This window comes from Ceratotherium simum, chromosome 35 (genome assembly GCF_057802395.1).
Source record: "Ceratotherium simum simum isolate JZ-2026a chromosome 35, ASM5780239v1, whole genome shotgun sequence".
NCBI lineage: Eukaryota > Metazoa > Chordata > Mammalia > Perissodactyla > Rhinocerotidae > Ceratotherium > Ceratotherium simum.
The window spans coordinates 24,923,223-24,950,090 of NC_141934.1; the positions used below are offsets into that span (position 1 = coordinate 24,923,223).

A 26,868-nucleotide genomic window follows, 5' to 3' on the forward strand; every position below is an offset into this window, starting at 1 on the left:
AGGTTCATGGCTACATGTCAACTTGCCTAGTGAAAAGAGAACACTGATCAGGTGCTAAGTAGGAAAATTTTAGGAACTAAAGGATTCGAAACAAGTCAGAAATTATTTTGTGGCTCAGTGTATTTTAGCTCATAGGGTTACAGCATCTAACCTATTCTTACCCCACCACATTATTGTGAATTATAGCACATGGAATTCAAAAATGGGAAATCTTAATATTATCAATTTGTCTATCTCATCTTAAGTTATTTAAATATGTGAGCAATTTCTCGTAAAGAGAGGCAGCCTCAGTATGTTTGATATAGTTGCCAGATAAAAGTAGATTTTAGCATTTATATTTTGTCATCAACATTCTTTCATCTTAAGAGGAGGCAACTAAATTATACTATAATTTGCCTGCCAGAAATTGTCTCAGCCATCAGAAGAGACTGATATAAGGGTATTTTTAGAATTGGTGAACAGATCTTTTAAACAGACATAGCAATACCCCAAAAGAAAGAAATGCTGAATCAAGATGATAAACACTAAAAACAGTTTTACCTAAAAAGTGCTAATAGAATGCATGGAACTGAGAGGCTCCGTGGGGTAGGGCTGGTTCATTTCAGGAACATGGCTGAGGACTGAAACCTTGTGTATGCCGTGGCTAACTGATCCTGGAGTCTTTCTCGGCGGCCTTGTCCTGAGATTTTCCTTCTCTGGAGTTAGGTAGTGTGGTTATGTGGGTGTTTCAGAGTAATGCACCTTTGTTTCTGTTGAGCCATTTGATGACGATTTTGTTTAGGGTCCATTTCAGGAAGGCCTTAAACAGAATAATCTTAACAACCACTTCATACACGATAAAGAACAGTAAATAAGATCAGATTAAGAAAGCAGACATGTTAATCAGGACCACAGCTGACAAGGTAAGTTAAAAAACCAGATGGTTTTTTTTTTTTTTTTAAGATTTTATTTATTTTATTTTTCCCCCCAAAGCCCCAGTGGATAGTTGTGTGTCGTAGCTGCACATCCTTCTAGTTGCTGTATGTGGGACTCGGCCTCAGGATGAACGGAGAAGTGGTGCCTCGATGCGCACCCGGGATCCGAACCCGGGCCACCAGCATCGCAGTGCGCGCACTTAACCACCAAGCCACAGGGCCGACCCACCAGATGGTTTTTGAGAGGAGTTTATCAAATGAAGAGGGCACAGGAATCAGTCCTATAAACGACCATGTCTGGGTTCTCAGCCAAATGCACACTTAGGAGATCTAATGCAAAAAGAACAAAATAATTTGAGCACACAGTAAGTGCTGCTTTGCTCGCCACTGGAGAGACACAGTGAGCAAAGCAGACTCAATCCTTGTTTACAGTCTAGTGGAAGAGATAGACCTTAATCAAATAATCACAAATAGGTCATGAAAAACTGGTAAGTGCTATGAAATAAAGCTTTCAGCTACTGTGACAGCATATAACAGGGGCATAGGTCAAGGGTGGAGGGTTCAGGGAAGGCTTCCCTGAAGAAGTGACATCTGAACTAAAAAATGAGTGGATGCCAACTAGCAAACAGAGCATGTCAGACAATTGTAACAGCACGTGCAAAGGCCCTGAGGTGGGAAGAAGTATGACATATTTTCAAACCTGATAGACTAGGATGGTGCAAGATGAAGCTGGACAGAGAGGCTGGGGCCAGATCATACACACGTGTCAATGAGGCAGTGTGGGGATTGCAGCACCATCCTTTTAGTAAGCCCAATGATGTAAACTCTACTGTTTGTCTTCTTGGGTTTTCCTTGAAATGAGGTCTAATTCGTATCCCAAATGCTTTTCTTTGTAATAGCCTGGGGGAAGCATTAAACAGCCGGGGAGATATACCAAAATGGCACCCTGGTTCTGATGACATGAGCATCTCAGCCAATGATGGAGCCAATACTAGAACCAGGGGTCCTGTCTGAGATGTTCTGAGAGATGAACCTCGACAAACTAAGAGTGAGGAAGCTTGTATCCTTGTGTCCCCAGGGATGCTCTTTCATAAAACTGAGCCATATGGTGAAGTGTACCGAATTATGGGGAGTTGTTTACTGACTTTCAGTCCTTCATTTCACAGGCATTTATTGAACATTGCTGATGCGCCAGGCACCCTTGCTAGGCACCAAGGATATAAAACTGAGTAAGACACGGTGGTCCTTGACCTCTGGTAGCTCAAAACCTTACCTAGAAGCAGATAAATTACAAGTCTTTAGAGATGTTTTAGCTAACTTCTCTGGGATCCCAACACATGTGGAGCACAGTGTCTGCCACAGGAATAAACTATTATTAGGAAGATTGGTAGTTGGTAGCTAATGTTAAATCACTGTGGCAGACATTATAGACCCAGAGTGGTTGTTGCCTGGATTAAAAGAAGATTCTGGAGCTGGCTGGGTGGTGTAGTGGTTAAGTTCGCGTGCTCTGCTTCGGCGGCCCGGGGTTCGCAGGTTCAGATCCCAGGCGCGGACCTACGCACCACTCATCAAGCCATGATGTGGCAGGCATCCCACATATAAAGTAGAGGAAGATAGGCAGGGATGTTAGCCCAGGGCCAATCTTCCTCAGCAACAAGAGGAGGATTGGCAATAGATGTTAGCTCAGGGCTAATCTTCCTCACACACACACACGCACAAACACAGAAAATTCTGTGTTAAGTGTGAAGTTTGCAGGAAAACTACTTTTGTTCAACATGGAAAAAGGAGTCTGAGAAACAGCTGGTGTGGAGCCAGCAAGCCCCTTTACTGTGGTCTTTATTTGACTACAGCTATTGACTAGGGTGCTGAGGATTAAAAATGAAATAATACAGTAAAGGGTTGAGCCCAGAGCCTAGCAAATAATAAGCATTCAATAAATATCAGCTATTGTTATTCTGGTAAAGAAGCTTTCCAGTGATTGGAATTAGATAAAGCGTAGTTGATTTCTCTCTCTCGTGGAGTGAGAGTAGAGCTTTGTCAAATACATCTTTCCCATATCCGGTGTCAGCTCCGGGGCTACGCAGTCAGGAATCCGTGAGGTTACAGAAAGGGTTGTTGAGACAATGGTCACGGTTATGTGGGCATCACTTTCCCTGTTGGTACCTGTACTGGGTGATTTCACACCTATATTCTGAGAGGAAAGCTGAGGGTAGCAGAAACAAAATCACCATTTGAGAGCATACACTTGGGAGAACTGTGATTTTTTTTTTTCACTTCAGTCTTTTGACCAATAATTTAAAAAGCAAACCAACAATAATGTGTTTAGAAGTCTCACACCACCTCCTGCGGCATCTTTTCGATGCACTTCGATGGCCCAGCACTGTTTTGTTCAGATCTGTCTACAGGCTGTCCCAGCCCTGCCACTCGGTCGTCCCCTTACTCTGGCAAGGTGTCCACATGCGGAGCCTGCAGTCTCTGAAATTTCATCCCACAGCCCGGCGTTGATAACAGCTGCAGTTACGTTAGAGATGCACAAAGAGCGGACAGCTTTATTGTATGCATTTTGAGACATAAATTAATATGACTAAAAAGGAAAAAAAGAAAAAGCTAGTTGTGCTTCCCTTGGTCAGATTCATTGAGGCCAAGTTTTCTCCAATTAACTAGATCCTGGCCTGGTGTAGACAGGACTTAGTGAGTCCGGGGTGGAGGGTGTGTCGGGGGAAGGGAATTGGCCCGCGCCCCCACTCCGGAGGAAAGAGGAAGCACGGGTGTTTTCGCTCGGCCTAGGGAGGCGGCGTAGAGGTGTGGTGGGGACCCTGGCCTGTGCCCCGCCCGGCGAGGGCCGGGGGCGTGGCCTGGGCGTGGCCCGGAGCGGGCCCGGGGGCGGGGCGGCGGCGGGCTCCTCCCCGGCGGGGCGCAGCGCCGGCCTCGCGGTGCCTAGGCTCGGGCGCCCGCGGTGACGCGCTCAGTCGCGCGGAGCCGGGCCGGGAGCGCAGGCAGCGGGGCGCAGGATGAACAGCATCAAGAACGTGCCGGCGCGAGTGCTGAGCCGCAGGCCGGGCCACAGCCTGGAGGCCGAGCGCGAGCAGTTCGACAAGACCCAGGCGAGCGGCGGGGCCGCGGGCGGGCGGGCGGGCGGCGCCCCCTCCCCTGCCCCTCACTCGCGTCCCTCAGGGCCCGGCCTGCCCGCCTCCCGAGCGCCCGGGGCTGGGGCCGCCCCCGCCGCCTCGCTCCCGGGCCTCCGCCGCGCGAGTCACCCCGCGCGCAGGTGAACCGGAAGCGCGCGCCGGCGCCCGGCCGAGGTGGCGGGGCACCGAGATGCGGCCCGGGGAGCGAGGTGGCGGGGGACCCTGGTGGAGGGGGACCCCGGTGGCCGGGGAGCGAGGTGGCGGGGGCCCGAGGTGGCCGGGGAACCCAGGTGGAGCGGGGCCGAGATGCGGGGGGCCAGGTGGGGTCAAGGTGCGGGCCGCGCGCCCCGACGGATTTCTCTGCGCTGGCGGTGCTTCCCTCCCCAGCTCCTGCAGACAGGCTCCTGCCACCTGCTTCCTCGCCTTATAAAAATGCTCCCACCTCAGGGAAGCAGTGCATTTCCTTGAAGGAAACTCCCTGTTTCCTGAGCTGTGTTCCAGGGCCGCACAATATCTCATTATCTACTGGGCGAAAAGTTTCACGTATGTAGCCAGACTTGTTTGCCGGTGCGCTGGCCCACATATAAATAGGTTCACACCCCCTTATTAAATTCCAGCGCCTGACAGATAGAAACTTCCTAGGGCTCCCTTCCCGCACTTCCCACGCGCCTGCATCTCTTCCAGAGCATGGCCTATCCTGGGTAGGTTGTTTTAAAAATTAAACAATGGTGTGTATTTGTACTTGTGTTCCTGCTGAGACTCCACCATGCAGGCGTCGCCGTGTTTCTGGTTTTCTGTTCCTTTTTATTTTACCTACACTGGAGTGTTCTTATGCCTGGGGGAGGGGAGAGCAGACTTGCTCATTTGCCAGAATAAGTCAACCAAGACTGAAATAGCAGAAAACTTTTACTTTAGACATAAAAGAAGCCCAAAGGACCCCTCCCACCTCTGTCTGAAGCAGGATGATGACATTTGTGGCTGCCTTTAGCGAGTTCCTTCCCACCTCTCCCTGCAGAGAGCCATGACGTCTCTGGTTGCTTTCAAATCAAGTTAGCACATGCATCCTACAACAGCTTTCGATTTGAAGTAAGAAAAACTCAGGGAGACCTTCTTACCTTCATGCGTGTAATTAACGGTGAAAACAATAATAAAACCTTGAGACAACAAGGCTGTATGAAAGCCAAGCGCCGGAACCACCCTGGCCGCAAATTATTAATTTATCCTTGTGATCATCATCATCATCTGGCCTACCGTGTATTTTCAGCCCGGATAGCCCATCATTAAAACAAATGTGGCATTGAATTTAAAGTCATTAATGAATAATTAATTGTGCCAGGAACTTGTGGAAGGATGGGGAGAAAAATTTAATTGGCAGAGAGAATCTGGGTGTTGTCACAAGCTTTATTCATTCACTGATTTTTAGATTTTTTTCTGTGCTTTTGAGGATACAGAGGTCTGATTGTTACATAGAGGAGATGGAGTTTAAAGGGCCAATTTCATTGATCTTACTCTTGAGTTATTATAAATCAAGGGTAACCTTCTTTAATGTCAAAGAGGAAGAATCTCTAATACGGGTCCACACATTTTGGTGGGTGGTTTGGTAAACAAGAAGGTGTTCTGTTTGTTTTTACTCTTGGGTTTTTCTCGGGCTGAGAGGGTTGCTTATAATGAATAACTTTCTGATGGGTGAATCTCATAGAATTTACCCATTTTAGGGCCCTTTTTTCTGGAAAGATAGAGTTTGGGTTCAGTGTCTGGGTTTGCTTGTCTTCAGAGTGACTTATTGAGGGATGTAGGAATAAGGTTTTGTGCATGGTTAATATTTAATTAGATCGCTCCCAGAAATATCTAGTGAGCAGCCAGCCAGGCCCCATTGGTGGAAAGGACCTGGAGAGTTGAGGTTGCTGCTTTCATGTCTCCCTGTGGACAGAAAATAGCACACTGCATCCATGGGCCCACCTTCCCTTTGGAATACACTTCCTCTGTCTCCACGTTGACCACAGTGCCCCATGTCCCAGAGGAGCACTTTGGCTTGCTTAGAATTCAAGTCATCATGTACTGCCAGCATCACCTTTCCTCTTGGACTCCTGGGTCAGGAAAATGCTTCCATATTAGCTTTCTTGACAGGCCACACCCTGTTTTGCAAAGGTGTCTTCCCCATCCTAGTCAGGAGTGTTCAGGGAGGGTAGCTGGTACTTGTGATTGTTGCATGAGGTGTCTGTAGTGTGTGTGTGTGTGTGTGTGTGTAAGCCCAGGGGGAATGTCCAGAAAGCTGGTCGCTTCTTTCCCACGACTTTAGTCTTTTGGTGATAAAACCTTTTCCAAAATGGAGGTGACAAAATAGGATTGGCTTTTTGTTGGTGTTGTATTCTGAATACAGAATGCTACAGAATACAGTATACCTGCATTCTGAACCTGAAAATTCCCTGACTGTTAAAAGATAGTGTGGTGTCATGGAAGGTGCTTGTAGGCAGATAGACCTGAGTGCTAACGTGTGTCCCTGGGCAAGTTGCTTAAGTCCTGAATTTGTTTCCTCATCTGTAAGGATAGAGATAATTCCATCTACCTCCTACAGCTGTTTTAAGGTATAGATATGGTGAGGTAGGCTGAATAATGGCCTCTCAAAGATGCCCATGTCCAGGCCGGTCCAGTGGCATAGTAGTTAAATTCACGACTGCTTCGGTGGCCCAGGTTCGAGGGTTTGGATACACACTGCTTATCAAGCCGTGCTTGTGGCAGCATCCTACCGACAAAGTAGAGGAAGATTGGTACAGATGTTAGCTCAGCAATGATCTTCCTCACAAAAAAAAATGATGTCCATGTCCTAATTCCTGGAACCTGTGAATATGTTACAGCCCTTGGTAAGAAAATGCTAATCAGCTAACTTTTTTTTTTTTTTAACTTTATTTATTTATTTTTCCCCCCAAAACCCCAGTAGATAGTTGTATGTCATAGTTGCACATCCTTCTAGTTGCTGTATGTGGGACTCGGCCTCAGCATGGCCGGAGAAGCGGTGCGTTGGTGCGCGCCCGGGATCCGAACCCAGGCCGCCAGCAGCGGAGCGCGCGCACTTAACCGCTAAGCCACGGGGGTGGCCCGTCAGCTGACTTTAAAATAGGGGGCATAGCCTGGGTTATCCAGGTGGGCCCAATGGAATCACAGGGCTTTTATTTTTTTAAATAAATTTTTAATTTTTTTTTATAATTTTGTTTTTGAGGAAGATTGGCCTTAAGCTAACATCTGTTGCCAATCTTCCTACTTTTTTCCTTTTTTCTCCCCAAAGCCCCAGTAGATAGTTGTATGTCATAGTTGTACATCCTTCTAGTTGCTGTATGTGGGACGCCGCCTCAGCATGGCTTGATGAGCGGTGGTAGGTCCACGCCCAGGATCTGAACCGGCAAACCCTGGGCCGCCAAAGCGGAACGCGTGAACTTACCCACTACACCACTGGGCCAGCCCCCACAGGGCCTTTAAATGAGGAAGAGGGAGGCAGGAGGGCTTAGAGTGATGCGATGTGAGATGTGAGGGGGATTCCACTGGCCATTGCTGGCTTTGAAGAGGGAGGAAGGGGCTGCCAGCCTAGGAGCATGGGCGTCCTCTAGAAGCTAGAAAAGGCAGGAAATGGCTTCTTCCATAGAGCTTCTGGAAAGAAACACAGCCCTGCCGGCATCTTGATTTTAGCTCTGTAAGACCCATTTTGGACTTCTGACCTCCAGAACTATAAGATGATAAATTTATGTTTTTAAGCCACTGAGTTTGTGGCAATTTGTTATAGCAGTAATAGGCAACTAACATATATGGAATGCAAACACATAGTAGAGTGCTGTGCAAATAGTCAGCTAGCCAGCTGTCTTTCTCCCTTCCCCACCCCAAAAAATGCTTTAAAATTTGAGAACTATTTCAGACCTTCCACTAGAGAGGAGACCCATCTTTGAGGCCTGTCCTGGGTGAGGACTCAGCAGATAGGAGTCTTGGAAATGCTAAATTCCAGGTTTGCTTCTTCCTCATGTAAGAACCCCTTTGCTTCCCTGGGCCTCAGTTTCCCCTGCAGGATATGGAATAGAGCCCAAAAGTTTCCTTCCTCTCAGGTCCGGATGAGAGAGGGGCCACACTACTCATTGAGCCAGGCCCCAGGGTGGGCGTTAGATACAGGCATAGAGGTAAGACTACCCAGGTGCTGGGGGTTTCCAGTGGGGGAGGAACGGTGGAGGGAGAACAGCCAGTAGAAAACAGTTCATGTTTTCTAGGTCAGTGACACGTGCCCCTCATGCCCCTCAGCAGCCTCTGGAACTGAAATCTAGTAAAGATTAACATTTATTGACACTCAGGACTTTGCAGCCCCAGCTCGTGTTAGACCAGCGCTGTCCAATAGAAACAGACCATGAGCCATATCTGTAATTTTTAGATTATTGAGCCACATGGAGAGAGAAACAGAAACAGGTGAAATTCATTTTAATTGTATATTTTCTTTAGTCGGGTGTATCCAAAATATAGCCATTTCAACATGTAATCACTATAAAAGTTATGAATGGGATATTTTACATTTGTTTCCTCCCAAGTCTTCAAAATCCATTGTGTGTGCAACACCCACAACATATCTCAGTTTGGGCTCTCACATTTCAGTTGCTCAGTAGCCACACTGGCTAGCAGCTACCGTATTGGACAGCACGGTGTTAGAATCACCTGGGGAGCTCTTTAAAAATGTCAGTGCCTAGGTGCCAGAGAGTCAGAGTGATTTGGTCTAGACTGGGCCCTGGGCATTGGTCTATTTTTTTCAAGTTCCCCAGCCAGGAATTCTTTAGAACCTTATTATTAAAGGCAGACCACAGGACACAAACAGGTGTTTGGGAACTTAACTCGAGTTTCTGGTTTGACCCCAATGAGCGGTGTTCTTTGGGACTCCCATATTTTGCACACGTTGGTCCCTCTGCCCTGACTTCCCTCTCCCGTGTGCCCATCCCCCCCTCCATGGAGTCTCCTCTGATGAGCAGGCGGACTTACACACTCCCAGCTTTGTGTCTTCGTTATTCCTTATAAACACTTTGTAAGTCACTAACCCCTTTCTGGGCCTCATTTAAATGTTCACCAAAAAAAAGTTCCTCTGGCCTCTGAGTTCGGGGAGAAATCTAAAGCAAGTGGTAGACAGCCAGGCCACCCCCAGCTCCATCCCACCACTGTCAGGGGGCCACTATCAGCTCCCTGGGGGCAGGGGCAGGTCCTTCTTCTCCCCGCCGGGTCCCCACATGCAGGCATGGTACTCGGCACCCAGTACAGACTGGTTGAATGGCTGAAGAACAGAGGCAAGCCAAGGCTCCTTTCCGAGGAGAGAGAACCAGGCTCACAACCACCCTAGGATGCTTCCCCCAAAGCCGAACAGGAGCCACTCCAGCAGCACTTACCTTCCCGCTGAGGCCGGAGCCAGCTGGGGTGGATCATGGGTGGTGAGCTGTGCCGTTCCACCACATGTGCTGCTGTTGCATGCCAAGATGCCCTCCACCTGGTTCTGCCGCATCAGCTTGCTTGGTGATGCTCAGATAGGCAGCTGACTTCCTGACTCCCAGGCTGTCGGAATCCCCCTCGGCTCCCCAGGTATCAGGTGACCTCTTGGTCCAGGGTGGGATGGAGCTGCTAGTCCTCACTCCCCCTTCCCATCTTTGATGTACATTTGCCCCCATGACAGTTCATGAGGACCATTGACTGCGTGTCTGTTGGCCTGTTCCTGGTGCTTTGGGCTGTGCTACAGGAAGATAAAGATCATTCCCAGAGTTTTCATTTCAGTGAAGGAGGTGGGAGAGGTGTGAGATGGACAGGTGTGCTATGGCAGAGCAGTTGAGAGCAAGACTGTGCCTTGCTCTCCCCATCTGCAAAATGGAGATGGTAATAATAGTCCCCACGTCGTGGAGCGGTTGTGAGGATTTACAGGACTTCACAGTGCCTGGTGCAGAGTAAATGCTGTCACATTGTGTACAGAGAAGCAGGTGAGACTGAAAGAAATAGAGATCACATCCCTCTTGGGCTCTGTGCCCCTAGTTTAGCCGACTGTGGGTGAAGAGAGAGGCAGTGAGGGCAGTTTGGAAGAGCTGCAGATCTGCAGCCGGGTTGGGCGGGTGTGGGAAGGTGGGAACAAGTGAGCCTGCGGATGCTCATGTTCCAGACCCGCTCCCCCTTCTCCAGGACAGCAGGCCTCCGCTTCCAGGTGACATTGTTCTCTGGGAAGATACTCCGGGGGAAGCCTCAGGGAGGTTGGGGGAAGCCAGCCTGTGACTCCCTTGGCAGAAACACCCACCCTTCTGACCTTGCCCCCAGGCCAGCCTCCCAGGCTGGGCAGACTGGGGCCATTTGTGAATGAAACCCGACTGGGCATTCAGTTCCGGCATCGTGATGTGGAAAGTCTCTGGAGTCAAGTGTAGGCCTGATTGGCTGAGGGACAGGGAAACCCAGCCGGCTAACCTGAGACGCCTGGCCCGAAGAATGGAGCCACCTTGGCCAGCCAGCTGCACTGTTGGCGATGCCCTTCCCCTTCTCCACCTGACTTCATGGTGGACTCAAATGTCACCTTCTTTGTGAAGCCATTGACTGCTTTCTTCCTGCCCAAGCCTTACTATGCTTTCCTAGTTCTCGTGACATTATTCGCCCTGTCTCCCCGATACACTGCAGCTGAACCAGGAGAAGTGGACGGATGCAAGGCTGGGCATGTGGTTAGGTCCAGGGTCACGGGAAGAGGGTTTGCATTGCCTCCCCTCTGAGCCCCCTAAGCATTACCCCCTGAACCCCAAGATCCTCAGGCTGGGACAGTGTTGGCTCCTCTTGTGTCCTAGCACCCAGGAGTGCCCGGCTCGGGACACACTCGGTGTGCATGTACCCAATGAGTGGATGCCATGGGGGCTGGCGAGTCTCCTTTCTTTGATGCTGTCACTTGGCGAGGCCTAAAAGGCCCACAGCACCCACTGCAGGGAAGGACGTGAGAAAAGTTTAGTTGAGGCGGACTTGTTTTTTCTCTTGCTGAAATAGACACGATCCTTGAACTGCAAAACACTATCCTCGAACTGCAGTAGGTCTGCCTGCCAGGGAATGACTCAGCCCCCTGGCTTGTGGGACAGACAGGTCTGTGGAGTGATGTCATCAGGGCCCAAGGAACAAAACCTCCTGGGCTGGCTCCCTGTCCATTCTGGAGGTACGACTCAGGGCCTTGTCCTCCTTCTCCTCATGTGTCACCTGCAGAGCCCAGGGGAGAGGTGGCAGTGGGCCGGCTACCACTTGTGAACTGCATCCTGGTAAGAAGGAGGATCCTTCCCTGGGCTCATGCCTGTCCTCTGGAGGGGTAGGTGGCCCCAGCACGGCCCTCCAGTTTCATAAGCGGTAGAATAATTGAGAGGCCTGGCTGGGGCGGGGACATGGGATATGAATGAAGACAGAGGAGGTTGAGTCGGTAGGATGGGTGTTTCTCCGTTGACTTCCCTGTCTGCTAAAATCACCGAGCTGCAGACCTCAGGCCCAGAGCTCCTCAGCGCTTTGCATGTAACCACATCCTAGCCGCCTCCTCAGCTACAGAAATCCTGTGTCTGCTTTCATCAGACAGTCTTTGAGGTGGCAGACACGTTTGAATGAGATCTCTCTGTCCTTCAAACAACTCTTTGGAAACGCTAAAGCAAAATGACCCACCTCTGCCAGCCCTTGTGCCTGCCTCTTTGAAGGAGGCTTTTGTCCCTGCCGACTGCTGCCGTTCAGCATCGTGATGATGTTACAAGGAGGCTTAAGTCTGATTCATCTCAGGGTTGATTTTAAAAATAGAAATTGCTTTATAGTTGCCTTTACTGTTTAACTCTAGTGGTTAAATTATTAGCTGGAGAAAGAGACACTCACTGCCTTGAATTTAACCAGTACTTACATTTGAAAGAGCTCTTGTTCATTCAAGTGTTCACTTTCATTCATCCAATAAAGATTTATTGACACCAGGCACGGGTCTGGGGCCTGGAGATACAGCAGAGAGTGAGACTGACCGGGTTCCTTAGGCCATGTACATCTGTTTGGGTGCCGGAGGTAGAACAGAATAAAGGCTAAACAAGATGGTTTCAAATAATAAATATCCTGGGTGAAATTAAACAGGAAGATGCTGTCCGTGTGGAGGGAGGGGCTGCTTTAGCTAGAGTGTTTGGGGAAGACCCTTCAGGAGGGGGCATTTGAGATCAGAGCTGGGTGAGGGAGAAGCACAACCCTGGCCTGGACCTGGGACCAGGCTTCTCTTTGAGAAAGAGAAGGAAGTATGTGTCGCTGGAACACGGCGAGATGTTTCAGACAAGCTTTGTGTGTGTTTGCATCTAGAAGACCCGAGGATTTTTTATTCCTGTTTCTCAGACGGGGAAGCTATGGTCTGGAAAGGGAAAGTTTCTAAAGCAAAGGCTCCCCAGTGAGTCGGGGCCGAGAGGACCGGGGTCTGAGGGCTAGGGTGCTGCGGCCAGCAGCAGAGGAACTGGGTGAGGAAACATGTTTTGTCCCCAGATGTGTGGGCTGCTGGGGAAGGGGTCTCCCCGAGTCCGTGTTCCTCTGCTATGCGGGACTCCCCAGGGACTTGACATCAGATCTCACAGAGCGGCTGAGGGCTGTGGGTGCCCGGGTGTTGTGACATAGGCGCACGTTGGGCTGAGGAGGTGTGGCCCCATGAGATGCTCACACTCTTGCTCCCTCCTCAGTGACTGTCCCCTCCCTGCTGCCCCCCTAACTTCGCAGATACTCCTGAACTTCCTGGTTTTTTTGCCTGGCTTGAAGCCCCACAGCCGACAGGGCTTCCCGGCTTGGTCTTCTGGCTGCACTGACAGTGTCCACGCCGCCAGGCTCTGCTTCTGTTTCGAGCCTCTCAGAGGGTATCACCCGCTGTGGCTCCAGCCCTGGCCCGGCTGCCTCACCCGGGTCTCCTCTTTTCTGACCCAGCACCAGCTGAGAAGCTTCCTGGTGTGTGTCCCTGCGAGGGGCCCGTCCAGGGACGAATGGCCGCTCTGTCTTACCTGGTCCTGGGGTTGTCTCCTTAGACTTGACTCCTGGGGCCTCTGCCGGCACCAGATTGGGTTCTTATTAGACAGACAAGGACGAGATTGTTCCTGGAAGCAGGCAGGTGTGTCTTGAGGGCTCAGGCTCCCTTGGACCCAATGGGGCCCTTGTAAGAGGCCTTCCCAGATGTCTCCACCCTGGTCGCAGGTCAGAAGCTGCCCGGGACGGAGCCAGAGGGAGCTGAGATGAAGGCCGGGGCCCAGAGTCAGATGCCCTTGCCCACAGGAATGGGGGGGAGGAGTGGAGCAGCCCCATGAGCTGCTCAGCGCCTCCCCAGTGCTGTTATTACCCGTGGTTTGAACAAATTCCCCAATCCAGAATCTGCATCCTGACTTGGAATCGGGCCAGGTGCTGCCTGAGCGGGAGCAGGCCCCTGGGGAGCTGGGTTCCTGTGGTGGGACAAAGAAGGATGTCTGTGTTGACGCACTGCTCCCTCAGCCCAGCCCCTCTTCCCTGGGGGGAAGGAGGGGCGGGGGCCACAAGGTGGCGGAGAGGACAGTCTCCAAAGCCAAGCAGCCTGGCTTCCAGTCCTGCCCAGCCACCCTGGGCAGTTGCTCCACTTGCTGAGCTGAAGATTCCCCATCCGTATTGACGGGGGAGGACTGTGTGAGGGTCGAGTCAATATGGTCAAGTGCTTAGACTAGTGCCTGGCAGGGCTTAAGCACTCATCAAAATGTCATTATTATGACCTTGGGCAAGCGATTAACCTCCTTAAGCCTTGCTTTCTTCATCCGCCTGCTTCCAGGGTTACTTAGGAGATTAAATGAGATAATACCGGTGAAGTGCTCAGCGCAGTGCCTGGCACACGGCTGAACTCGATAAAAATCATTTTATTATTAAGTTATTGAGACCAGTTTGCTGGCCTTGTGGCATGAAATGTGCGTTTCACAACCTTCCCGGTGCCAGTGATTTTGACTGTCTCCAGAGCATGCTGGAACTTTCCCATCCCTTGGCCTGTGGCCACCCCCAGTGTTGTGTCCACCTCTGCCCTGTGGAAGGTCAGACCCCTCATCATCCTGGCACTGGGTGGAATGAGGTGCAGGCTCTCAGAGAATTCCAGGGGAGGTGGCTCCCCAGGGCCTGGGGTGTGGACTTATTGGATTTTTCCAGCACAGAAGGAGCAGCAGTGGTCTGAATGCCCATGAAACTGTTTAATCCCCACCCTCAGGGGTCTAAGGAGCATGTCTCTGCCTACCCTCTGGTGTCTTTGCAAACCCTCCAGCTCCCCCCGCCCAAAGTCCCCCTGGGCATTTCTGGGGTCTCTAAAAGCTGCAGAACCCACCATTATTGCTCTTGTGCTGCTTTCCTGCCTCTGTTCAAAAGTGGGGAGAGCCTCACCCTGCTCCCCATCCCCGACCACTCGAAGGTGGAATGGGAACTGCTCTCCTTCCTCCCACCCACGACCCTTCTCTCTAGCTCTGGATTTTCTGTTCCGACACTGAGGCCCCTAATCAATCCATTCCACTCAAAGCTTGTGTTTCCCTGGAAGGTTTCTCTCCATGGCGATTGATCCCAGTAGCTGTGAGGGATTAAATTCGCTGTTGTCGGAGCTGCTGGGGTGGTTCTGGCCCTGATGGCTGTACCAGGGCAGAAGAGAGCCTTTTTTCAGGGTGGCAGGCTAGAGAGAACCCACACGATGGTCCTGGGTTTCCCTCTGGATCCCCCTTATCCTGCAGTTTTCCCACAGTCACCCATTGGGCTGGTATGACGATGCCATGCCATGTGGACAGAACTAAGTGTCACTGACAGATCTGCCTCGAGACTGAGCTGTGTCAGAGTTGCCTGGCGTAGATTCCAGTGCTAAGGAGTATGCTCTCCCCACCTCTGCAGCCCACTCGGGACAGGCGGGGGAGACGGATGGGCGTCCCTGGGCCTGACGTCCCCTCCTGGGACGAGGCTTGGCTGCTGTGCCTGGTAGGAAAAGCCAGGCCCTGTAAGTGTCCACAGACTCTCTCTGTGTGAGCACTGTGCCTCCTTGTGAGGCTTCCCAACCCATACATCTGCCGCCCTGCACACAACGGGGCCGTGTTCCCGCCCCGGGAACTGCAGCCAGCGTGGGGAGTGGGCGGCACCCGGAGGTGGGGGGACAGGAGAAGGCCTGATGCACCGACACTCTGTGCCCTCTACCAGAGTCACCACATCTCGCTGGGTCCCCAGAGCCTCCCTCCCTGCTTCTGAAAATCTTCCAGATCTGCTGGGCTCTGTTTAGGGGCTGGGGGCACAGCAGCGACCAGAGAGGCAGAACCGCTTCCCTCATGGCACTGACATCTGGTGGTGTGGGGTGGAGTGGGGAGAGATGGATAATAGACAAATAAGGAAAACATTGTTGTCAGGAGTGCTGAGTATACAGAGAAGCATAAATCAGGGGATTTAAGTAGGGTGGCAGCAGGAAGGTGACAGGTGAGCAGAGACCCAAAGTGAGAGGGGCGGCGGGTGCTCTTTCTGGGGGTCCAGTGCCCAGCCCTCAGGGGGCCCAGTATACATTTGGACCAACAATGACGTAAGCCTGTGCCTGGTGACCTGTGGGAATGTCTGACCTTGCCCCCCAGCTAAGCAATGCTGTGAATGCCCTCCTCCCTGCTCCAGGAAAGGCAGCCCTTCTCCTGGGCCCCAGCCAGCCCATTCCTCTAGGGTGTGTCTGCGTCTGCTCTCCAGCTGCAGGCCCCGGGAGGAGAAAGGGGTAGGCCTCCAGGAGGGAGAGGAGTTAATATGCAGCCCCTTCCTGGGGTCTGCTCGGACGTGGGGAGGAGAAAGCACTTGCTGTGACTGTGGTTGCGTCTCAGCGTCCACAGCCTCCTCCTGGACCTGCTCTGCATGTGTAGCTTGGGCTCTGCTTTGCTCTTGCTTGGATTCTGGACCAAGTGGCAGTTGTCAGAAGAGGCAGCTCAGGTGACAGGGCAGCTGGGGATGGGATTACACACCCCCAGAGACAGGATGCTCCTGGCTTAGGAGCTGGCAGCTGCTTGTTGCTGGAGGAGGCACGGCCCTACCCCCTTGCCCTGTGCACTGCCATGTGTGCCCATCTCTTCCCAGCTCTGCCTGCACGGGAAGGAGGCGCCTGGGGAGCCATACGGCTGAATCGCTAAGGACAGCGAACATGGAGTCAGCCAGCCCTGGCTTTGCCCTTATTAGCTGGACAGACAAGAGACTTAACCCCTCTGTGCCTCAGTTTCCTCATCAGGATATTGGGCTCATGACCACTTCCTAGGGTTGTTGCTGGGAGGCATTTCCTGTGCCTGGCACAGGGTAAACACCCAGTGAATGGCAGTTGTTGATCATCATCACCATGACTGTGGACAAAGTTCTGCTGGGTGGGGTGTGATTTTCAGGTGGAGCAGGGAGTAGTCCAAGTCAGGGCACAGCTTCTCTCACGGCGGCTGCTCAGTGATGCTTGTTGAGCAAAGGCAGGCGCCGAGGCTGTGCTGGCAGAGGATCGGCAAACAGAACAGATGGCCAAGGGAGCCTTCCGTGTCTGGCTCACTGAGGCTTTAAGAAGAGGAGCCAGAGTCTGTCTGGGTTTCTCTCAGGCCCTGGTTCAGGAGGCAGGGAGCTGCTCTCCCAGCCTGTCCTTGATCCCGGGAGAGTGGCCCCTGAGGGGCCCGGGATGGTGTGTGGCGGCAGCCCAGGGCTCCCCGCACCCCATGAACCGGGCCACAATGGGCGCTGTGTGTGAAAGGAGCTCAGCCTGCCTGTGGAGGGGGCCAGGCCCCCCGCTCCCAGCTCCATCAGCTCCTAGGTCTGTGCGTCTGATCAGAAAGGACCGCCTTTGCTCCCATGGGTTGCTTTTCTTACAGAGGAAACCTCACAGCCTGCTGATTGGCCCAAAGTCAGTTCACAATAGACGGTAAATGAGTTACTATTGTTCAGATGCCAGAGATGGAGAGCACTGTGGCCTCTAAGATAAAAAGGAAGTGCCAGCACTGCCCCTCGAGGCTCCCCTGTCCTGTCCCCACTCCTACGAGGACTGCTGGGGCCTGTGCTCCTGCCCAGCTCACACCATGCAAATGTGTCCTGGTGATGACGCGGCGACCTGCGGGCTCAGGTCGCAGCTGCAGGGTGAGCATGCAGCCCCTCGAGCCCTTGCTCTGCCCAGGGCAGGTCCTTGGACAGCCTGGGGGAAGGGCAGTGTGGGCCCTGGCTAAGGACCTGGGGGAGACTCGGGAGAATCGGCTGGCCTGGAGAGGCCAATGTCTGCATTTGTCAAGGGCCCAGTCCCTCCAGCAATGGCACAGGAAACTCTTCTCAGTCCACAAAGACTCATGTCCCCCGCTCAGTGCCGGATGGGTGGAGAGGCCCCCATCCTGGCCCCAGGTGGAGAAATAAATCAGATCCACAAGTAAACCCAGGGCTGGCGGTAGTTCTGGGGTGAGTGTGGCGGAGGGTGACAGTAAGTGCCATGAGCCATTGGTGAGGGAGCAGTCACATCTAGGAAGCCCTCTTGGAAGAGGAGGTATTGAGGTAAGGGGGAGGAGACACGACTCCAGCAGATGGAAAAGGGAGAGGCCCTTCACCAAGGCTGAGCTGCTGCTTGCTCAGGGCCCAAGTGGCAGCAGCAGGTGTGCTAAGCAGAACCCCCTTCCTGCCACCCCCTTGGGGCCACAGTCACCATCTGCGTTGGTGGGGATGGCTGCTGAGTCAGGGAAGAGGTGGCCTGCGTGGCAGACAGGCAGCAGGACCTGGGTTTGTCCTGGTTTTCCATGTAGTGGCTGTGTGGTCCTTGTCAGCTTGCATCGTTTCTTGGGCTTTGCCCCACAGTAAAGTGGGGATGACACACAGCTCTTCAGGGAGGGCCGTGAGGGCTCAGGTCCCAGAGGAGGGACGGGATGGAGGAGGCCACGTTGTGCTGTGACTGGCCGCTCCCCTGGGGCCCAGGGGACCTCGCCTTCTGGGGACAGCTAACACACGTAGGCTTCAGACAAGAGGTGGTCTCCTGCAGCCACAGCCAGCTTTTTCGTTATTTCCCAGACCCCTGAAAGCTCTCGGTGGCTTTGTGGCATCGGGTGTTAGCTGTAGGTTGAGCTGCACATATCGAGTGAAAGCAGAGTCTTCAGAGGTCTGCTTGGCTTAGGTTGAGAGACTTGCTCTTCCCCTCATCTCTACACTCACCTTTACCTGGAAAATCCATCCTGTCTGTGTGTTGCCCTTTTTGCCTTTGGGGTGGTCTCTCCTGGAGAAGGCTGCCCAGTGGAGGTTTTTTTTTTTTTTTTTTCGGTGAGGAAGATCAGCCCTGAGCTAACATCCATGCTAATCCTCCTCTTTTTGCTGAGGAAGACCAGCTCTAAGCTAACATATATTGCCAATCGTCCTCCTTTTTTGTTTGTCCCCCAAAGCCCCAGTAGATAGTTGTATGTCATAGCTGCACATCCTTCTAGTTGCTGTATGTGGGACGTGGCCTCAGCATGGCTGGAGAAGCGGTGCGTTGGTGTGCGCCCAGGATCCGAACCCAGGCCACCAGTAGCAGAGCATGAGCACTTAACCGCTAAGCCACGGGGCCGGCCCATGGCCAGTGGATTTTTGAATTCCACCTCCTCTGTTCCTTCACAGGCCATCAGCATCAGCAAAGCCATCAACACCCAGGAGGCCCCTGTGAAGGAGAAGCATGCCCGGCGTATCCTTCCCTGCCTCTGGCCGGCCCTTTGTCCCTCGGGGTTCCTGTGGGGAGGCAGGGAGGCTGTGAGGAGGACATGGGCCTGGCCTGCGTGGTCTCTGACTGTGGATTTGGTGGGAGTGAATTAGGGGAGCAGTGTGGCTCTGCACATGGCCACCAGGGCTTTGTGAAGTCTGCCCTCACCGAGACAGGAGGCCCAGTGAGGCATGTCCTCACGTGGCCTTGGACCAGCCGGGCCTTTCGCCATGCTCAGCTCCTTTCAGACTCTGAGTCCCATCTCAGGAGTACCATCTGTCGTCTGAGGCCATTGGGCCCAGTTAAATTCGTGGGGCATGACCTTGCCCTTTTTCTTGCCCCTGGCTAAAAACCATAGCTCTTGGTGAACTGTGGCAGATGTGGAGGGAGAGGGACGTGGGGAAAAGGTGTTCACTGGCTGTGGGCTGAGGGGCCGGCCTTCCATGTGCGTCTCTGTAGTCGCTGAGTGGCCCCCGACCTTCCTCATGCTTGAGTTGCTGCTTGCCGCACTTGGCCTTGACCATGCTAGGCATCATTCTGGGCACTCACCATGAGAAGGGGGCCTTCACCTTCTGGTCCTATGCCATCGGTCTGCCGCTTCCTAGCAGCTCCATCCTCAGCTGGAAGTTCTGCCATGTCCTCCACAAGGTCCTTCGAGATGGGCACCCCAATGTGAGTAGCTGCTGTCCCCTGGTCCCGAGAGAGGCAGGTCTGTTCCAGCCACCCTGTGCTTCCCAGGGCAGCGGGAGGCCTGGGAGCCTGGGCGCTCCATCTGCTGCTGCTTGAGCAGGCCGGTGCCCCAGGGAGAGCACCGTCCCTTTGAAACTAGACTGTCCTTGTGTCTGTCGGCCTTAGCTTGGGGCTGGCCCGCCCCGCCTGCTGCCCTCCACCTCGTCCCTCCCTGCCCTCGGCATGCCTGCCAGCGCGGGGAGTAAATATGTTGGGACCCCTCTCGCAAGGTGCTCACCTTTCTCCCTCGTCTCCCCCCCTTCACGCTGCAGGTGCTGCACGACTGCCAGCGGTATCGGAGCAATATTCGGGAGATTGGAGATCTGTGGGTAGGTGCAGGGAGCAGGCACAGTGGCCTTAGCACCTCGCAGACGAGAACCATGCAGAAAGTCTAGCCACAGGCCTGCTGTGTATTCGAGTACCCCAGTGCACGGGGCTGAGCGAATGGGAGCATCCTGTGACAGGTGTCTTTCTCTCAGAGCAGAAGTTAGTGATATTATTTGGGATGACGGTGGAGGGAGATGAGCATCAGTAAATGAAGTTGCGGCCTTGCTTCTCAGGCCTGGTGCAGGAAGTGCCAAATGCAGAACCAACGGGCCCTCCAGCTCCAGAAATCACCAGCCTTGGGTCCCTGTGGGGTGGGAAATGTGGCAACACCTGACCCTAAGTCTGGGCATCTCACAGTGGTGCTTAGAGCCCGGGTGAGGGGTGCAGACTCCCAGGCCCCCTCAGACCAGCTGCTTTAGAATGTGGGGATTGGAAGTCGGCATTTTCAGAGAGCTCTCCAGGAGATTCTTACCCACAATAGAGTCAGAGCCCCAGGAACCTATGTTCTAGAGCCTCTCCCAGACCTTCAGGAATTGGAGGCATCCTCTGCGTGGAAAGAGGGCCTCAGGCCTTATTTGTCCTCTGAAACTGCGGGGGCCTTGTCAGCCGGACAGGGACAGGGCGGCCTCTGGGAACTGACCCGGCCTGTGGAGGGAAGCGGGAAGGCCCGGCCAGGGCGGCGCATGACCCAGAACTGCCATGTTTTACAGATGCCCCTTGAAGTGAGGAAAACAGTGCCATTTGCAGATGCAGGCCCAGCTGGTGTGGCCACGGGGGTCGTGGCATTTGGAGGTGACAGAGAAGGCAGCTGGGAGGATGTGTACACACGTCCGTTGGAATGTGCCTCCCTGGCTGCCACCAGCATTTTAATAAAGTGTCCCAATCAGAGTTGGCCTGTTGCCCTGGACAAAGCGCTCTTGTCACAAGAGTTTCCTTGGCAAGAATGACAAGGACTAAGTTAAAAAAAAAAAAAGCTATAGACAAGGAGGGAGATTGGCAGAGGAATGAAGAAGTGGCTGCCTCTGGTGGGTTGAGCAATATTGGTGAAGAAGTGACTGAGTGGGTAGGTGAAGGAATGACACTCAGCTTGTCACCTTGCATCTTCCCACCTCAGCTTCCTTGTCTGCCCTGAGTCTGCCTGGGTCCTGTAGGATACCTGGGCATGTTCACGGGCACTGACCTTACCCTGCGCTTCTTCTCCACAGGGCCATCTGCATGACCGATACGGACAATTGGTGAACGTTTACACCAAACTCTTGCTGACCAAAATTGCCTTCCACCTCAAGGTAGTTTCCCTGGGAGGGTCGAGGGGCTGAAGGGACCCTGGGCTCTTGCCTCCGTGAGGTCATGGGACGTAGAGGAGCGCAGGATCTCTTCTGTCCCTACCTCAGCCCAAGGGGAGTGAGGGATGCCTGGGCGTCATCAGAGTCAGAACACCTTGAGGCATTTCACTGGGATTTTGGAGGTGGTCTCAGCCTTGCCCTGGGCTCCGAGCAGCCTCTCTGCCCGGTCTCTCTGGTCCCTCACAGGCCCTCCTCAGCCAGCGCCCAGGGCAGATGGTGGCTTCACAGGCTAGGCGGCGTCTCTGGCCTCTTCCCCTCCCTCAAAAGCAGAACCAGTTCTGGGCCGGGGCCAACATGGGCTGCAGTTGAGTGGGGATGTCTTCTCTGCAGCACCCCCAGTTTCCTGCGGGCCTAGAGGTGACAGACGAGGTGTTGGAGAAGGCGGCTGGGACTGACGTCAACAACATGTGAGTCCCTCAGGGTGGTGGGGCGGCCTGGCCCCGTCTCCCTTCTCCCTCAGTCTGCCTGTTTGTTCCTAAAGTCTTCCACACCCAGGTTCCCACGGGGGGCTGGTGCTGTCAGTGGCTCTCTGGGGCTGAAGGTCATGTTCTCAGGAGATGAGGCCAGAGTTAAAGGGTTGGGGTTTATTTGGAATCAGGCATTTTTGGCTGAAGGACTGTTGTCCTGTGGAAAGGCGTGCTGGTGGACTGTGCTCCCTCCTCCCGCTTGAGCAGGGCTGGGGGTCTCACAGGGGCATGCCCCCCACCCCTCCCACTCATCTCTCCCCTCCTTTCCTCTGTAGCTTCCAGCTCACTGTGGAGATGTTTGATTATATGGACTGTGAGCTGAAGCTTTCTGAATCAGGTGAGCTGACCGAGCAGGAGATCTAGGGCCTGAGTGCGATTCCTCAGGGCTTGGGGTTGGGACGAGAGGGAGAAAGACCTGCTGTGTCTGTTAGCCAGACTAACTTCCCAGTCTTGAATGCACCTGACCCCTGAGGTTCCACATCCCCACCAGGAATAGGAAACAGGGGCTCCAGGTGCCCCCAAAGCACAGGGGAAACCTCCCCACCCCTGCAGAATGCTGGGCCCCCCAGGTATGTCCAGGGCACGGTCTCGCTGTTCCTTCCACTGAGGGAACTCACTCCATTGGCCCCAAGGCAGGGAGAGCACCGGGCGGGCAGCACCGGCAGCCACCTCTTCAGGGTCCTGACCGGGCTCCCATCCCAGAGAGAGTTGGTTTGGCTCGTCTTGCCCATTTTCTGCTGTAAAAGACCTCTGAGTCATGTTGGACTTCCCAGCCAGGAACCAGCAGCCGTTGGACAGGAAATCTCAGAGGGCTCCCCCACCCGAGGCCACAGAGGTGATTGTTTTGGGTGGCAGCTTCAGAACAACTTGTGGGTGACTCAGCGCTCTCCATAAGAGGGCTAGAAGCAAATGCCTTTTTAAGGGAAAATCAGGAGTTAGGAAGGTGGGTCTGGGCAGCCTCCTGGCATTCCCGTGTCTGGACTCCCAGGCTGGGCGAGTCCAGTGGGCAGCTCGGACCTAAACCCTCTGTGCCCCAGAAGGCTTGCCCAGGACCCGACCCGGGGAGCGGAAGGCAGGGGTCCAGGGCTGTGGATGCTGGGCTCTGCGTCCTGCCAGAGATGTGCCAGGCAGAGCCGAGTCCTACCGTCCCCACCCCTGCACTGCTGTCAGCCTGGGTGGGGGCTGAGTGTGGGTAGGGCAGTGGTCCCCATGAGGGAGGGTGGAGAAACCCACAGGCGGGCACCCCACCCCTAGGAACACTGACGTCTTGATGAAGCACAGAGAAGGGGCACAGCAATCGTCCCACGTGCCAGCATCTTCCTGGAGAAATGGTGCAAGGGTGTTTCCCGCCCCTGGGTTTGTAACAGCCAAAAATAGGAAATGTCCTTAGCGCCCCCCAGTGGACAAATGGCTGCGGCGCGCTGTCTGTGCAGGGTAGGGAGTGGAGAGAGATGGCGTCTGTGTCTTCTCTGACAGGGAAAGATCAAAAAAACATTCTGCTGAGCAAAATAAGGCCCATTGCAGAACAATATTTACCTACATGTTTAAAACTCAGTAGTACTCTGTGTGTTTTAATTTTTTACAAGGAAAATGTACTTGACATGTAGCTAAAAATTAATTTTTAAAAAGGTGTGAGGGATGGCACTTAGCTCTTTCCTTCTTGTCCCTTCCCTCCCTGGCATTCTCATGTCACGTGGGGGTTTGCAAATGGTCCCACCCCAGGCTAGGTAAGAGTAGGACCCCAGGGCTTGGGGCCTGCTGTTCTGGAAGTGTCCCGGTGTCTGCCTCTTGTGGGTACCCTGGCAGCTCCCCTGCCCTGGCCTGCTGCCTGCTCTTTGTTATTTCTCTCTCTGCCCTAGAGAAGAGGCTGGCTGGGGAGGCAGCCTTATGTTTCCCTCCTGCTTGGTTGATCTGAAGAAAGGCTTGATTGTCAGGGGCAGGGGAGGTTGACCCCCAGGTGCAAGTGAGGTCTTGGGGTCACTTGGGGTTTGTAGAGCAGAGTCCTAACCCTGCTGGGGTGTGACTGACCAAGTGGGCCTTGTCCCCACATCTGTAAAGGAGGCATTTGGGCTCCCCAGCCTTAAGCCTTCCTCCCTCCCTAAGATGCAGAGTGAGCTTGAGGCCCATGGGTACAGGACTGTTTAGGTCACCCTGTTGCTATAGCTCCTCGTTCAGGGCCCACCGCATGGAGGCTCTGGAAACCCTGACCGAGCGGAGCGGGATTTCATTTGCCCCAACCTCACTGTCACCCTGGTTCGTGGGAGCACTGGACCTCAGTCTGGGGTAGCCACAGTACACGGGGCTCCCATCCTAGCAGTTAGGAGCACGTTGGGGGACTCGGGACAGAGTCCCACTGCCCGGCTGGGAGTAGTAAAGCCCGTTACCCAGACCGCTGCGCCATCTTCAAACCCACCCCCCAGGGGTGCTGTGACGATGCCGTGAGACGATGGCTGTTCACCATGGCTGTCACCAACGCTGATCCCAGTGGGCTCCCCGCGCTCATGCTCCTCCTCCTGCCTCTCTTTTGCGCAGTTTTTCGGCAGCTCAACACAGCCATCGCTGTGTCTCAGATGTCCTCAGGCCAGTGCCGCCTGGCCCCCCTCATCCAGGTCATCCAGGACTGCAGCCACCTCTACCACTACACAGTCAAGCTTATGTTCAAGCTGCACTCCTGTGAGTCCCCCAGCCCTCCCACTGCCAGCTGCGGGCCCCCCAAGGTTCGGCCAAAGCCCCAAAGGGCTGTGTTTATGTGGCTTATATCGATCGGCAGTTACCGTTATCAGAAATGAAAATCAAGAAATTAGTTAAAAGTGGCAATAATAAATTCATTACCCATTAACATAAATAACATACTTGTTATGAAAAATCAGTATTTTCCAAAACAAAAAAAAGACTTAGTGAAAAGAGTGGCCTGGTTTTACATATCTGCGGCTCTCTTAAATGCCTGGCCTCAGAGAGGGCAGCCGGGCCTTGCCCGCTGCTGTGCTCAGTCTGGTGCGACGTCTCATGTCACGTGCGCTGGCCGGGACCAGCACAGAAAGGCACGTAGTTTCTCCACAGCGTCAGAAAGACTTCGGACCCGGCAGACCCTCTGAAAGGGTCTCGTCCCCAGACCCCAGCTGGGCTAGGGTGTGTGAGCTATTCAGACATTAGCCCAGGGCAAACGCAGGTCTGAAAGCGACTTTACGGTACACCCCAAAGCCAGGCGCCAGCTTGGTTTGCTGTGGTCACGGAACTGTCCTTCCTCCTCACTGTTTCCTTTCCTCCCCTCACTCAGAAAGTCATGGGCTGACCCCTCATCGGGGTCTCATCCCACCCTCCCCATGGGTGGGGGGGCATCCAGCCAGGTGGTGGGTGATCTCTCTGATCTATGATGGTTTCTAGAATGTGGAGGAATAGGGAAGGGAGAGGGAGGGAGCGAGTCTGAAGTCTTCCTAAGCCACAGAGCAGTGAGCAGAGAGGAAGTCCATTAAACCTGTACCGCCCCCAGGTCTCTCGGCAGACACCCTGCAAGGCCACAGGGACCGGTTCCACGAACAGTTTCACAGGTACCAGCCTGGGCAGCGCTGAGGCACGGCCGGGAAGAGCTCCGTGGCTCCCAGCCACGTGTGCTGGGGCTGCCCGGCCAGAGCATGCCTCCTCAGTGACCTCCCCCCATCCATCCCCACAGCCTCAGAAACTTCTTCCGCAGAGCCTCGGACATGCTCTACTTTAAGCGGCTCATCCAGATCCCCCGGCTGCCCGAGGTACCTGCCGCCCTCCCGAGGCCGCCCGCCAAGCTGCAGCCCTTGTTCCTGCCCTGGGTTCTGGGCACTTTGAGGATTCTGGGCGCCCAGCAGGGACCCCATGTGGGCTCTGGGAGGGCAGAGGGAGGGCTGCCTACACGGGAGGGGAGGCTGAGCAGCTCCCACCCACTGCCCCATAGGGACCTCCCAACTTCCTGCGGGCCTCGGCGTTGGCTGAGCACATCAAGCCCGTGGTGGTGATCCCTGAGGAGGCCCCCGAGGACGAGGAGCCCGAGACTCTCATTGAGATCAGCACGGGGCCCCCCGCCGGGGAGCCAGCGGTGAGCTGCCCCCTCTTCCCGTGTGGGGTGTTGGGGAGGGGGTCTGGTTCCCTCTCCCTGCACCCTCTGCCTCCTGGCCTGGAGGGCCCAGGGGAGTGGGGGTGGAGGTCACCGAACTTTGCTGTGGCAGGTGGTGGCTGACCTCTTTGAGCAGACGTTTGGACCCCCCAATGGCTCCATGAAGGATGACAGGTGAGAGCCTGGGGAGCTGGTTGCTGTTGGGGGTGCTGGAAACGGCCTTCACAGAGCTATGGTCAGAAAAGGCCTCAGGTGGGGGACACAACTTGAGATGCTCACATCACGAGGGGCCGCGGATGAGAAGGCCAGTTCCCGTGCCCAGATCTTCTGATTTTCCTGGTTGACTGAACTTGAACGCGAGGACTACGGGCCTCAGAAAACTCTGCCTGCCTGACCTCTGTTCTCAGGGACCTCCAGATCGAGACCTTGAAGAGAGAGGTGGAGACGCTCCGTGCCGAGCTGGAGAAGATCAAGCTGGAGGTGAGGGGCATGGGCAGAGGGTGGGCCTGGGGCTGTGGGGCTGCCCCCACCACCACTCAGGCCAGGTAGGGTCCGCACGCCCACCCCTATGCCATTCCCGCCGGCGCAGGCCCAGCGGTACATCTCACAGCTGAAGGGCCAGGTGAACACACTGGAAGCCGAGCTGGAGGAGCAGCGGAAGCAGAAGCAGAAGGCCCTGGTAGACAACGAGCAGCTCCGCCACGAGCTGGCCCAGCTGAGGGCCGCCCAGCTGGAGGGCGCGCGGAACCAGGGCCTGCGCGAGGAGGCCGAGAGTGCGTGGGCTGGGGCCAGGGTGGGCACATCCCAGCATGAGCGCCTCGTCCCGACGTGTGGGGGCTGGGCTTCTGGGGGGCCTCTGCTGTGTTCAGGGATCACGGCCTCGCCTCTCACCTGCAGAGAAGGCCAGCGCCACAGAGGCGCGCTACAACAGGTTGAAGGAAAAGCACAGCGAGCTCATCAACACGCACGCTGAGCTGCTCAGGAAGGTAGGGCCCAGCCCAGCCCTGTTGAGGCAGAGCTGGCTGGAGGAGGGGAGCCCCCCGTGGTGGCAGAGCATGAGCCTATCCCCCCCCGTGCAGAACGCAGACACGGCCAAGCAGCTGACGGTGACACAGCAGAGCCAGGAGGAGGTGGCACGAGTGAAGGAGCAGCTGGCCTTCCAGATGGAGCAGGTGAAACGGGAGTCGGAGATGAAGGTGCGTCCGCTG

General features: G+C 54.4%; 1 protein-coding gene across 3 annotated transcripts in view; it reads left to right on the forward strand.

Moving 5' to 3' along the window:
- Nucleotides 1–3,865: 3,865 nt before the first annotated feature.
- HIP1R (huntingtin interacting protein 1 related) overlaps nucleotides 3,866–26,868 on the forward strand; it is a 29,075-nt gene continuing 6,072 nt past the window's right edge. For all 3 annotated transcript variants that reach the window (XM_087423371.1, XM_087423372.1, XM_087423374.1), the window contains exons 1-16: nucleotides 3,866–4,018; nucleotides 18,632–18,695; nucleotides 19,240–19,382; nucleotides 19,712–19,768; nucleotides 20,972–21,052; nucleotides 21,440–21,516; nucleotides 21,852–21,913; nucleotides 24,109–24,249; nucleotides 25,067–25,124; nucleotides 25,247–25,322; nucleotides 25,502–25,642; nucleotides 25,773–25,834; nucleotides 26,068–26,140; nucleotides 26,250–26,433; nucleotides 26,558–26,646; nucleotides 26,740–26,856. In XM_087423371.1, coding sequence (XP_087279497.1) covers nucleotides 3,926–4,018; nucleotides 18,632–18,695; nucleotides 19,240–19,382; nucleotides 19,712–19,768; nucleotides 20,972–21,052; nucleotides 21,440–21,516; nucleotides 21,852–21,913; nucleotides 24,109–24,249; nucleotides 25,067–25,124; nucleotides 25,247–25,322; nucleotides 25,502–25,642; nucleotides 25,773–25,834; nucleotides 26,068–26,140; nucleotides 26,250–26,433; nucleotides 26,558–26,646; nucleotides 26,740–26,856 — 1,518 coding nt within the window. In that variant the 5' untranslated portion in view covers nucleotides 3,866–3,925. The remainder of the gene's footprint in view (nucleotides 4,019–18,631; nucleotides 18,696–19,239; nucleotides 19,383–19,711; nucleotides 19,769–20,971; nucleotides 21,053–21,439; nucleotides 21,517–21,851; nucleotides 21,914–24,108; nucleotides 24,250–25,066; nucleotides 25,125–25,246; nucleotides 25,323–25,501; nucleotides 25,643–25,772; nucleotides 25,835–26,067; nucleotides 26,141–26,249; nucleotides 26,434–26,557; nucleotides 26,647–26,739; nucleotides 26,857–26,868) is intronic.